This window comes from Filicampus tigris, chromosome 6 (genome assembly GCF_054856515.1).
Source record: "Filicampus tigris isolate MCC_2025a chromosome 6, RoL_Ftig_1.0, whole genome shotgun sequence".
NCBI lineage: Eukaryota > Metazoa > Chordata > Actinopteri > Syngnathiformes > Syngnathidae > Filicampus > Filicampus tigris.
Window position 1 is genome coordinate 24,878,378 of NC_141222.1, and position 13,863 is coordinate 24,892,240.

At 43.5% G+C, this 13,863-nt stretch overlaps 1 protein-coding gene and 1 long non-coding RNA gene across 4 annotated transcripts in view; one reads left to right on the forward strand and one right to left on the reverse strand.

Moving 5' to 3' along the window:
* Positions 1 to 13,863, forward strand: part of LOC147146388 (uncharacterized) — a 53,704-nt gene that overhangs the window by 11,735 nt on the left and 28,106 nt on the right. For all 3 annotated transcript variants that reach the window (XR_015087272.1, XR_015087270.1, XR_015087271.1), the window contains one exon: positions 6,522 to 6,568. This is a non-coding gene — a long non-coding RNA (uncharacterized LOC147146388). The remainder of the gene's footprint in view (positions 1 to 6,521; positions 6,569 to 13,863) is intronic.
* Positions 1 to 13,863, reverse strand: part of pax5 (paired box 5) — a 45,865-nt gene that overhangs the window by 9,407 nt on the left and 22,595 nt on the right. Inside the window, exons 6-7 of the mRNA XM_086033130.1 lie at positions 11,864 to 11,964; positions 4,659 to 4,791 (exon numbers count right to left, since the gene is read on the reverse strand). Coding sequence (XP_085889256.1) covers positions 4,659 to 4,791; positions 11,864 to 11,964 — 234 coding nt within the window. The remainder of the gene's footprint in view (positions 1 to 4,658; positions 4,792 to 11,863; positions 11,965 to 13,863) is intronic.

The window sequence follows — 13,863 nt, forward strand, 5'->3', positions numbered from 1 at the left end:
CGTGATGAGGAGTGATGTGATTTTTAAATAATAATGCTGTAATAAATTTAATAATTAAAAAAACAAGGCAAGCATTTTCTTTCTCTCGCTTTCTTTCTTTCTTTCCTTCTTTAAAGGGGAAATCAGAACAAACATTTTTTTTTTCAAAAATATGTTCCCAACAGGCCCACTAATTGAAACTCTTGATTAATATTGCATTTGTGGTATATGAGTTAAGCAGCAAAATCCACCCCTTTTTTAGGCATCTCAGGGGGCGGCCATTTTGTTTTCCGTCGCCTGAAAATGACATCACAACTGCTCACAACGACCAATCACGGCTGACCTGTTTTCTGAATCGGAGCCGTGATTGGTCGTTGGGAGCAGTTGTGATGTCATTTTCAGAAGACAAAATGGCCGCCCCCAGAGATGGCTAAAAACGAGTGGATTCACTTATTCCACAAGCGCAATATTTATCAGAATACCTTGTTTCAACTAGTGGGCTTGCATAGAACATATTCTTGAAAAAAAATATGCTTGGGTTGACTTCCGCTTTAACCACAAATAATCATTAAAATCCATGACAACATCTCCTAACGTGAGCCTTTACAAAGACACAAAACTCAAAGGATTAAGACAAGATAACCCTCAACAATGCCCACTAGAGATTTTTCATGCCCATTTATCTGCTATTGAGCAAAGACTAATTCAAACACGATTTGAATGAACACAGCTCACTGTCATTTCGCACTTCATAGTACACAAGTATTAATAACAAAATTCAACTGTATTCAGGAGGTGGACAATTCAGTGTTGATGCAAATTAGGAACGTTGAACCATGCTAGCAGCCTAGACTTTAATGAGCGTCATTCCGGTTTCACATGGAAATCGTCCCAGCCATTATATTACCAAGTCTTAACAAAAACAGATTAATGAGTGTTGAGGTAGAACTTTGAAATTGAGTTGAGAAGTAATGCAGCCGAGAAAAGAGACAGTAATGAAATAAGGACCAATTGTGCAATTCTTTCAATTCAAACATTTTTTTTTTTTTTACGCTAGCGTAACCCCCCCCCGCCCCCCCCCCAGGTGGATCGAGCACTGTACCGACTGCACGTTTTCGACTCTGCCTGCCCGATCCCCCTCCTCCTCTGTCCCTCTCCGCCTCATCTTTGCTGTCTTAGTGTAGTAAAGTTTTTCTCAGCCTTTGACGCGACAGCGAGGCATTAGCGCAGGCGGGCTGCTCATCCGCTCAGGGTCAGTGCGCAGGGCAAAAGGAGGTGGGAGGAAGGAGAGAGGTTGAAACAGAGCAGGGATGGACTCTGCGGCCCGACTTCGAGGGGGGCAGACAGGCAGGGCCAGATCCTCGGAGGTGTGCGTCTACGTGTCTTTGTGTACGTGCGCTTGCTTGATGTTTCTGTTGTTGTCCACAGCTTTGCCGCGTGGACGTGACCTCGTAGTCCCGAACACACGTGCTCACTATATGGGCAAAACGATTGGGACACACACTTCAAGCTGACAATTCTATTGTTCAATACTTGGGGGAGCATTTTCGCAAGGATCTTTTCTGCTCCCAGTGCGCAAGCAAAAGGGAAGAGCGGTGTGTAGTAACATGCTCCAGGTACTCTTTGATATTGACTCAAGTAACTTTTGGGATAAATTGTACCGCTTGTTAAAAATCCTTTTTACTTTAACGTCAGTATTTTTGTTAAAGAGGAAGTCTACCCAAACTTTTTTTTTTTTGTTTTTTTTTCATAAATATGTTGTATGCAGGCCCACTAGTTGAAACAAGGCATTCTGATAAATATTATGGAATAAGAGTTAATCCACCTGTTTTTAGCCATCTCTGGGGGCGGCCATTTTGTCACTTCTGTCGACTGAATATGACATCACACACCCCCAGGGCTCAAATAACGGCATATCATAGCTCAGCTTCAGAAAACAGGTGAGCCGTGATTGGTCGTTATCTGAGCCCTGAAGATGTGTGATGTCATTTTCAGTCGACAGAAGTGACAAAATGGCCGCCCCCTGAGATGGCTAAAAACGAGTGGATTTTGCTGCTTAACTCATATTTCATATTAATCATATTGCTTTGTTTCAACTAGTGGTAGAACATATTCCTGAAAAAAATATGTTTGGGTTGACTTCCTCTTTCAGCAGCGAAATTCAACTGATTTTAGCCATGTCGGGGGGCGGCCATTTTATCACTTTCTGTCGACTGAAAATGTCATCACAGTTGATCAGGGCTCAGGTAACGACCAATCACGGCTCAGCTGTTTTCTGAAGCTTCTGAAGAAGTGACAAAATGGCCGCCCCCTGAGATGGCTCAAAAGGGGTGGATTTTGCTGCTTTACCTCATATTCCACAAAACAATATTAATCAAAATGGCGTGTTTCGACTAGTGGGGCTGCATAGGACATATTCTCGTAAGGAAACATTTTGGATTGACTTTCCCTTCAAAGCTGCAAAGGAGCAAACACACCTCATCTTGCATCCATCCATTTTCCTGTTCTGGCTCACAGATTCGCTATAGCCCATCTCAGATGACTTCGGGCAAAACGCGGACTCCGCCCACAATGGTCACCAGTGAGTCGCATGGCACATGAGATGGATAATCCATCAGAGCAAAACATGCCAAACATGATGGGAACATGCTTTTATTTTTTTTTTTTTTTCCCACATGTATTTGCACCCAAGTGCCAAGGGCCAAAACAAACCCCACTTGAGATTGAAGACAACAAAAAGAACCAAAATCCAATCAGCCATGCCGAGTAGCAACACTTTTGGCACCAAAACACGTCGGCGTCGCAGCCCCTAGAGGGAGCCCTCTTCCGAGGGGAAAAGACAGCCCGTGAATGTGATGCATAATATTCCAAACACGTGCGCGGGAATATGACCGCGTGCATGCATAAGCAGAAATGGAAATGTCTTTTTCTATCACCGTCTCTCCTCCGCCAGGTATTATTCCTCTGTGGTCTCGGACGGCCAAAAAAGAGGCAATTCCCAGATATCCCAAATTCCCAGCTCTATGATTCCCCTCATTACCGATGGGAGCGCCGAAGCCTTGTCCGAGTGCTCCCTGGTCTACTCTTAATTAACAACTGCCTCTCCCGGCGTCCCTAAATGAAGACAAGCTTTTTTTTTTTTTTTTCTCTCCATACAGCCTCTCTATCTGTCCATCTTCCTTGCCACTCTTTCCTTCAGGCATGTCTCTCTGGAGATCGAAGGCACTGAGCTCTTTTATAGACATTAAAACACTTTCAAAGTGCGGAGCCCACGGCGCAGCTCAAGTAGACTTTATAAGGATTACAGTATTTGGCATATTGAATGACTTTATTTCTTCATCTAATACGTGGATTAAACGTGTGCACTGGGGGTTTAAGCATGATTGAAAAACATTGCCGGTAAAGGTTTTTTTTTGTTTTTTTTTTTGTGCATATATACAGATTTAATAGTGTTTGCACAACTAAATTGTCCTCCTGTCACACTGACATACTGAACACGCACACACACACACACGTGCATAGTATGTAGTGCATATGGAAGTGGACTATCTCTTAAATGGATTAGAGAGACAGAGGCCGTACATTAGAATCAAGTCAGTGGCACATTTACATTACATCAGTTGTGTTAGCTCCTCAACAGCAACAATCCGCATGGTCCCATGCTTACCTAAACCAATGAATAATTAAATGCATAAGTTGAGATCCGGATGCATCCAATTTTCCACTTCAACATTACGTTGAGGCAAATATCTTGGTAGCGGTCCGAAGAAAGATGTCGGATTATCGCAAATTTCAATGGGAATATTTTACGGCCCCGATGTGGAAAATGACACACACTGCAATGCAGGGGTCCCCGAATATATTCTGTACATGCAAATTGATTATTAACTCATTCGCCGCCATTGACGGATTCGCTCGTCTTTTCACAGTCCAGCCATTCATCCATCCATCCATTATCGATACCGCTTATCCTCACAAGGGTCGCGGGGAGTGCTGGAGCCTATCCCAGCAGTCTTCGGGCAGTCGGCGGGGGACACCCTGACTTGGTTGCCAGCCAATCGCAGGGCACACAGAGACAAATAAACATCCGCACTCACAATCACACCTAGGGGCAATTTAGAGTATCCAATTAACCTACCAAGCATGTTTTTGGAATGTGGGAGGAAACCGGAGTACCCGAAGAAAACCCACGCAGGCACGGGGAGAGCATGCAAACTCCACACAGGGAGGCCGAAATATTGCCATCTCAGCCCTAAAATTAATCAACAAAAATGTTTGTTTACCATATTTCTATTTTTTTTTATCTTTATCATGTATTTCAGGTGTGTCAAGATCATTTTTGTCGCGGGCCACATCGTAGTTCTGATTTCACTCGGAGGGCCGTTATGACTGTTAACCCGTATAAATGTATGATCGCCTTATACACAACTAATTGATGGATCGGTTTTGAAATCAGAAGCCAGTAAATAGTTCGTTCAACAATTTTCCAATACGTTTAAATGAAAGGATTGGTAACAAACGCTAGAAATATTGAATATGTTGCGTTAACAGTGAAGACGATTAAAAAAAAAAAACATGTCAAGTCAACACATGATTTGTCTTTGCGGGCCACATAAAATGACGTCGCGGTCCGGATGTGGCCCCCGGGCCTTGAGTTTGACACCTTATGTCTCCCTTACCTGGAACGAGTGAATAGGACTGTGGGCCGGCCACGCTGGCTCCTAATTCCGCCCCGGTGCCGGGATTGGCCAAAGTGTTCTTCATCTCGTCCAGTCCGCTTGCTAGCGAGGCCATGGAGGAGTAATCCGATGTCTGGGCACAAACAGGAAGTGGAGGAGGAATCTTAAAAACATCATGACGTTATCTGCCAACCAGACACGTGCAACGCATTAATGCAGCATTTTGATCCTGCTGCGTGTCACCGCTTCCTTCTTCAGGACTCGGTTGATGTTCAAACATACATGGACACACACGTGCACGCGTGTGTGTGTGTGTGTGTGTGTGTGTGTGTGTGTGTGTGTGTGTGTGTGTGCACGCCCCCACCTACTCGCACGCTCACAACAGAGAGTCTATTGATCTGTTTACAAAGACAAGGATTTACTCTACAACCAAGTCCAACAGTTTATAACCGCAGGATCAACTTGCTGTTTTTCTTCATCCATCTCTGTTGCACTCTCCCCCCCACATTTCTCTCTCTCTCTTTCTCACACGCACACACACACACACACACACACACACACACACACACGTATCGTACACCACACCTAACACAAAGCTTCTTGCCTCCCAAGACAAAAAGAGTAAGAACTGTGATCATTTCAGCACACGTTCACTCATCCAATGTCCTATACACAAACATACACACACACACACACACACACACACACACACACACACACACACACACACACACACACTGCAGAAGGTAAATCCAAAGAAGAGATGAGATGATGGTAACATGTTTTTTTTTATTTTCAGTTTGTCAATTTCAAATCTTCTTGCACTTAAATGACTGTAATGAGGTTGAAATTATTGTGGCGTTTGCACACCCACTCGGATCACCCAGATTTTATTTTACCAAGACCTGCTCAGCTTGCCCCAAAAAATTTCTACTAGTGTATTGTCAGAAACAGCGAATGACCTTTAGATCATGTAGTTTCATAAACGGCAATCGATCGCCATCAGCAGCTGTTTATGAAGTCATAGCTGCCGCTGACAGCACGCTAGCCCCATTTGACAAAATGCGGACACGCTGAGAGATTATGGTCACGTCCGCCTGAGCCTGACCTGTGTTTGACCCCATGCAACCAATTTATCATCAGTCACCGATAATAGGTATGGACACAGATATCGGTATAGTCAATCAAGTACAGGATATACAAAAAAAATGAGTCAATAGATACACAGCGTGCAATACATCTCAATGTTTAAGAATGTTTTTAAGAAGTTGAAAATTTGAAGATGTAAAAATGACTTTCAGTCTGAAACAGGATGAGGAACTCATGTCACAAATGTCTTCAAAGTTCAAGATAAATGTAGGATGGTTACTCTTGAAAAAACGGGAATGTCATTGGTTGAGTTCCATTGTATTTATATTAGTGCTGTTAAAAGATTAATCGCGATTAATCGCATTTTTCAACTACATTTTTTACGAAGCTTTGAACCGTTATTTACTTGTGTAAAATCTAGGAATTAATTTGGAAAAAAAGTATTTCAATTCAAAGACTGCTCTATTAGCTTTCTTTGATCATTGAATACAATTCTTTTCCTGTGAAATACAACAGTTGAACGATACACCAAAGATGTACAACAAATGTGGTATTTCAATTTGACTGCGCAAAGTGTGCAAATTATTTTGGATTTCTCCAATGAGCCGTAGTAACTTTTTTAAGTAAAACTACGTAAAAGTCCATATTTGCAATTAATCGCGATTAATCTTTTGACAGCACTAATTTATATAATTGTATTCATTACTATTATTAAAATAAGCCATTCCTGTCTCCGCCTGAGAAGTGCGCGTGTGTCTTTTTGTGCGTTTGCAGATTGTGGACACTCACGACAGCGGTCAGAACTTCCTTTGGGCGATGAGGTGAGCGTTTTGCAGTGACCCCTTTAACACCTCTGAATCTGTTTGAAAGTGTAAGTGCGGGCGTCTATTTGTGCTCACCGACCTCTTCAACACCTCTGTGCTCGTCGGCACACAACACAACCACTGGACTGTGACCTGCCAAATAAGTGCTTAGCCCGCACGCGCACGCACCTGCCCGGCCATTCTCTCTCTCTTAAGACTTGGCGCACATTTTAAGCTTCCACTCTTAATGACTCCTACCTCAACTCCCCCCCCTCCCCCCTGCATTCATACATCACACCTGTATTTTTTTTCTCATTCCAGCAACCACCCCCCTTCATTTCTTGGCTGCCGTCAGTCTTATTATAATGGAGTCTAATGAGTCCATGTATCCATGTAGATGGGGGGGGGGGGGGGGGGGGGGGTTTAGAGGCAGCAGTGGAGAAGAAGGGGACTGCTGTGGTAATTGGCCATGATGAAGTTTGGCCAGTGGGGTGACAGGCTCGCTAAGGAAGATGGATCATTCTCATTCGCACCCGTAAATGTTGTCAATTCTGCCGCTCATACGGCACCATCAGCCCTCATCAAAAGAGGAGGGACGCAGCTGCGGGGGCCACGCAGGGATTTTGGGGGTGGGGGGGGGGGTGAGGGGTAGGATTTTCTGGGCAGGCTGGTGGGTTGAAAGAAATGGAGACAACATAGGCGTGTGTTTCGGAGAGGGAAGTTGGTGGATGTGAGATCAGTGGCTAAAGTTTGAGAGATTGAACGGCAACATCTTTCAGCACCTTGGAGAGAGATCTCATTTTTCAGCAGTCAGGGACGACACTTATTTACCAAAGAGTAAGATGAGATCCTGCACAGACAAAGTGTCAAAAATAATGTTGTTGTTTTTTTTTTCAAATGTGTCTTCAAGATTCAGTTTGAACTAAAATAAAAGTGTCACAAAAATCCTGAATTTAGGGTTAGGTTTAGGGCTAGAAAAATACGATGAAATAGAAAAAGTCTTCTTTAGCCTGCATAATCCCGATTACACACACAATTATAAAATATATAAATATTACCACATTGGTATGCGATTTAATACCACGATAATAAATGTCTGATCATGTCAACCGGAAAACAAGTATTATTATGTATGTACAGGCAGAATCTTTGATACCAATCTTTTGGGGGATTTCATAAGATTGACTGCGATGTATCTAACGTTGCCTCTGTGGGTATAGAACATTGCTATAAATGGGTCACAATGAAAATGTAAATAATATATCAAGATTTCAAAAGTGAAGAACGATTGTGTGGTGGCAAAACGCTGGCGACAGCCTAACGAAAGAAAATTCATCACAGCACTGTGACATGTTTGGTTATTTGACATTTTGCCTCATCAGTGGCCATTCAGATATTGCTCCCTACAGGTGGCGAGGTAATGCTTTGGTCCAGATCAGATCTCACATCAATAAGTGATGAGGCTAAATCGAGCCTCCGCCACACACTCACACGCATGCACCTCGCCATGTTGCAGTGGGGCATTTGCATAATGGTATTTCCCCTTTTTCCCATTTGCCAAATTGCCCCCCCCCCCTTTCCCCATCTCTGTCTTTGCCGCTCCCTCTCTCCACATTCTTGTGTTCTCCTGATGGAAAAAAGGCTTGACTGTAAACAAATACAATTCACACAGATGGCCTGAGAAAGGGAGTCGGAGGAAGGGAATCAAAATCGGGCAAGGGGGCTGCATGGGAATGTGCATTTCAGCTCCAGTCTGCAGACGGACTGGAATAGTTTTGAGATTTTGAGATACATTTTGACAAGATCAATTAAGAAATGTTATTTCTATTACCGGAATTTTTTATACAGCTCTTATATCGTGTCGAAAAAATTCTTTGAATGAGTCCATAACTCATTCACTGGCAGACATTTTCTTTTACCCTAACGTTTGAGAACATTTGAAAAAATTGATAAATAGGTTCTTGGGATTGAATGGCTGGACTGTGCACTTGAAAAACAGTTGGGTAAAAAATAACAACATTTTGGGTCAAAAATGGACCGATCCACAAGTTGGTCAATTTGACCCAACTTTTTTCATTGTTTTTGCGGAAAACAACCTAAAAAATGTGTAGTTTTGTCAAACCCCCCCCCCCCATAATTGGCTGTTTTGTACAAAACAATGCAAGAAAGTGGGTCAAATTGAGCCAATTTGTGTATCGGTCCATTTTTGACGCAGAATTTTGTTATTTTCAACCCAACTGTTTTTAGAGTGTGCAAAGACAAATAATTACGTCAATGGCAGTGAATGAGTTAACATAAAAAATCTTATAAATATATATTTTAAGAATTTTTTAAAAATAACTCCATGTTCTGAAATAAAACAAAAAAGTTATTTTTCATCTTCACATTCTTGGTATCAATGTAAAATAATCTATTCATATAGTAGTCCAAATATCACTCTGGCATTTTGATGTTTTTGATTAACTGCTTGATATTTAAGCAACTGAATCATGACAATCACTTTTTTTCAGCTTTCCAGTTGGAAAGCATGACAGGAAAAAAAACACACAAAAAAACGCTTTGTCGTTATTTTTCTGAAAACGGGGACAGGCTTTGGGACCCAGCATGATATAGATGGGTGGGAGTTGCCATCATCTGAGCTGATTTATCACCTGACTAATGGGAAGTGATTGAAGGGAAATTCAAATGAACTCTGTCTGACAAGCACACGTGCAGACACACCCTCCGCCATGCGCACCACAAATTAATTGTCTGGCTTAATAGACTATGGTGAGAGGGAGAACAAGAGCGAGGAAAAAAAAAGATGAAAGAAAGGATGGACCAGTGTGTTTTGATGACAGACGAAGAAATATCTGCTCATTACTACTCAAATGAGGCGCTTAAAAAAAAAAAACATTTCAAATGACTTCATTACTAACAAGACAAAACGTAGCACAGGGGTCACCAAGAACCACATGAGTAGCCTGCATGCCTGTTTGAAAAATAGCTCATCAGTGATGGGACGTTGTGATTTCCTAGTAAAGTTGCAGACGTGATCATTTGCAAAATGAAAACACAAATTTGTGGGAATGAAGTATTGCATGTTGATATTTACGTTTCCTACCATGTATATGAAAATGTTGAGTTTCATTTTGGGAATGAATTAGCATGATAAGCGTCTTCGCATAGATGAAGTTCATTTATTATTAACACTGAAATCCCAAAGTAACTTTAAAATGAAGCCCAACTATACCCAATTTCAGTGGCCTCATTAACTGTGCCCAGATTCACATTTGGTCCCCACAAAGATAGAAAAACAAGAACCCTGCACACACAGTCACACACACGCTCGGCATCAACTGCAGGTCCTAAGACTCCTTGGCATCTTTTAGCGGGGTCTGTCACAATGCAGCATGACCCTCCTTGACCACGCACAAACACACACACACACACACCCCCCACACACACACACACGCACGCATGTACACACAAAGATCCGGGCCCAAATAGCAAAGGAGCTGAGCTGTGGCTGTCAGTGTTAAGCATATGACTGTCAATCATTCCCTCTGGGAAATTCAGGCTGGGGGGAAAAAAAAAAAAAAATTGTGACGGGGGTCAGTTTAGTTGACTAGAGCAGATGATAGAGGGGAGCGGAGGTAGAGGCACGGATCGGAATGCAGCCTTTAACGCGTGCGTGTGTGTGTGCGCACCCGCGCCTCTTTGTCATCACAATGCGCCTCCTAAAGCCAGTCTGACCCCAGGGCGACCCAGCGTTTAACAGCCCTGTCTGCCACCAGACCCCAGTGGCTCGACTCGGCTCAGAGAGGACATTGACCTATGAGTCATGGGTATTATACTCTTGACTGCAAGTCCATAGAGCGACTTCAGCCAATCCCCGCCGACCTCTCGCCCTGTGCCACTCCGCGCGCCGTGTTGGTCCAAACAAAAATGAATGGGCTAAAAAGGCCAAGTCTGCCCTTAAGGTCTAAGGCTGTAGCCTATCTGTGTTTCCTACATGCCATGACTCTTAGCGGCGTGTTTGTCCTCTTGCCCTTGACACTGCTCAAATCAATAAAAGTGAAAGAGGCACGTATTCAAAGGCGGGACAATGATAATTGTCATTTTGCGACTTTGCCAAATGTATTTCCTTAATATCAACCGGGTGCGCTTTTAGAAGCATCTGACTGAATACAAATGCTAGGTTCTTGCTGTTTTGTTATTACACCTGTCCATTCCACTCACATTTATATTATTGTACGGCTGGCAAAGGGCGTGAGGTCAATTTAAATGCAACAACAAGATGCAGCAGACGCACCTTGACGCGAGGTCTTTTTGCCGATGCTCCGTGTTGAATATTCCCCAGCATGCATCAGTGAGAAGGAAGCTCTTCTCACTGTCAGAAGAGAGTGACCGAGAGCCAGCTAATTAACATTTTCAGTGGCGTTCCCTTAGCCGGCCAATAACGCAAAGTTGATGAGGGGGAGCTAGTTGTGGCAATTATTTAGTTCGAAATTACATGCTGGGGTTTATCAGGCTGTTTTTAAAGGGGAAGTCAACAAAAACATATGTTCCCAGCAGGCCCACTAGTTGAAACACGGCATTCTGATAAATATTGCGTTTGTGGTATAAGTGTTAATCCACTTGTTTTTTTGCCATCTGCGGGGGCGGCCATTTTGTCTTCTGTCGAATTGAAAATGACATCACAGCCGCTCACAATGACCAAACACGGCTGACCTGTTTTCCGAATCTGAGCCGTGATTGGTCGTTGTGAGCAGTTGTGATGTCATTTTCAGTCGACAGAAGACAAAATGGCCGCCCTCGGCGATGGCAAAAAACAAGTGGATTAACACTTATACCACAAACGCAGAATGCCCTGTTTCAAATAGTGGGCTTACATAACATATTCTTGAAATAAAATGTTTGCGTTGACTTCCTCTTTAAGATCATTGTCGTGCAAATATTTTTTCTGACGCTCGCAGAGGACGACATCCAATCATGCATGTGTGGCAGTTTTTGGAAAAAATGGTACGGTCTGAAACGATTCCCTTTAAGAATGATGCTGATCGTGTCGGATTAATTGCATCGGAACATTCGAAGACATTCTCTTCACTCGGCACTTATAAAAAAAAAAAAATTAAAAAAAAATTTAAAAATTGCCCATGAAAAAATGCCCATGAAAGTGACGTCCTACGGCCTTAGTGGCCTGCACGTGACCTTTGCCCCAAACTCTGCACTGTGCCACGCCCTTACCTTGCCAGGGTCTGGGCTCGCATAGAGCTCAGAGCTGGATTGGATCGGACAGGATGGCTGTCTGTCAAACAGGCGGTCCAATACCTCGATCTGCTGCGGCGAGAACAGCTCCCCTCTCATCTGCTTCCTGAGGAAGTCCCGCCCACTGTGGCTGTGCCCATTGGCCAGCGGCGACTCCTGCAGACCTAAAAGGGAGCGAGCGAGGAAACGTTGACGTTGAGAAGCGCTGCGGACAGAGGCCATTTACAGGATGGAATTCAAGAAGGGATATAAGTAGGGTGTTAGTGGTTCTGGTGCGGATATCAGATTGGGGAAATTTGACGGAGGCGGGCGGAGAGAGGTGGCCCGATATCAAAAATCGCCACAAAAGAATCGAATGAACCTCAGCGGGGGTGATTTGAAAGCCATCGATTGCGGAGGGTGCAAGAAAAGGCGATCCAAATGCAAGCCATTAGCAGGCATACGCCGTCTCTCCTTTTTTTTTTTTTTTTTTTTGATCCGGCAGCAGCCCGCCCCGCTCTCTTCTCCATCATTCTGGGCGCAACACACCCCGACGCCGAAATATATATTGCCCCGGTATCAGTATTAGACGGTGAGCTCTCGTATCCTGCAGTTATTGCGAGGCTGAAGGAGCGAACGAGACAATTATAAGAACTCTGAAAAGTCGCAGGGCGCAAATGATTAGAAACGGAAGAACCAGAGAAATAGATAAAGGGGAAAAAGGGGAAAGGTGGGGATGAGGGTGAAAATCCTCCTCAATTCATTGCTCCAAACTGCTCCTGAGAGCCTATTTGAGTCGCGGGGTCACTGCGTGCGAGTGTGTTTGTTCAGTGGGGATATGACAGACGGGCAGCGAAGGCGGCTCAGGCACCGCCAAATATTTCTTTCTTCGATTTAGACGCAAAATGCATTCGAGCAGTCTGATCGACAAGAATAACAATTGAGTTTGGGGTTGTGAAAAACGGGAGGCATAGGGAGAAAAGAATACATTTTTCTGGCCATCCTGTCTATTGGATAAACACACACTCATGACAGAATGCTAAAATATGTAAATAGTGACGTTAGATGTCTCGAAAGTCACTCTACTCTTCCTTTTTTCAGTATCATTCAGACGGACGTGAGGCGGCTTGGTCGTTGCAATTTTTGTATCGTTGCCTTGCCTATGGCTCGCCAATTGCCATTTTTTTTGTGGCGTTGCCAAAAAAAAAAAAAAAGGATAACGTTTTTATATCCCCCACTGCAGTTCAGTACCGATTTGAAAAGCCATTACAGCCATCACACTACTCCAACGTGTGGTACAATTTAGGTAAAAAAATGTCCATGAAACTTTGTGACACACACGGAAAAAAAAAAAAAGAAGTCGCATTTTAGCTCTATGGACTGAGTAATTCATTTTCACTTTTTGTCTGTTAGTCTTTGCTTGGATTGCGGTCAAGCAAATCTTTTTTTTTTTTTTTAATGTGAAGTCAACACCAAAACATCATCATGTCATCTTCCAAACCGCCTATCCTATACAGGGTCGCGGGGAGTTGCTGGAGCCTATCCCAGCCGTCAACGGGCGAAGGCAGATTACACCCCGAACTGGTCGCCAGCCAGTCGCAGGGCACACACAGACACCGCCACTGAGCGGGAATCGATCCCACGCTGCCCGCACACAACTCAGGCGTGTGTACCACTACACTATCAGTGACCCACACCAAAACATTATTTGCAATAATATGTTCTATACTCTTTCACTAGTGTGAACGTGGCATTCTGATTGAGATTTTGTGTTTCTGGAATATGAGTTAAAGCGGAAGTCAAACCAAACATATTTTTTTCAAGAATATGTTCCCAGCAGGCCCACTAGTTGAAACACAGCATTCTGATTAATTTTGAGTTTGTGGAATATAAATTAAGCAGCAAAATGCACTTGTTTTTAGCCATCTCTGGTGGCGGCCATTTTGTCTTCTGTCGACTGAAAATGACATCACAACTGCTCGCGGCGACTAATCACGGCTGACCTGTTTTCTGAATCTGAACCGTGATTGGTCGTTGTGAGCAGTTGTGATGTCATTTTCAGTCGACAGAAGACAAAATGGCCG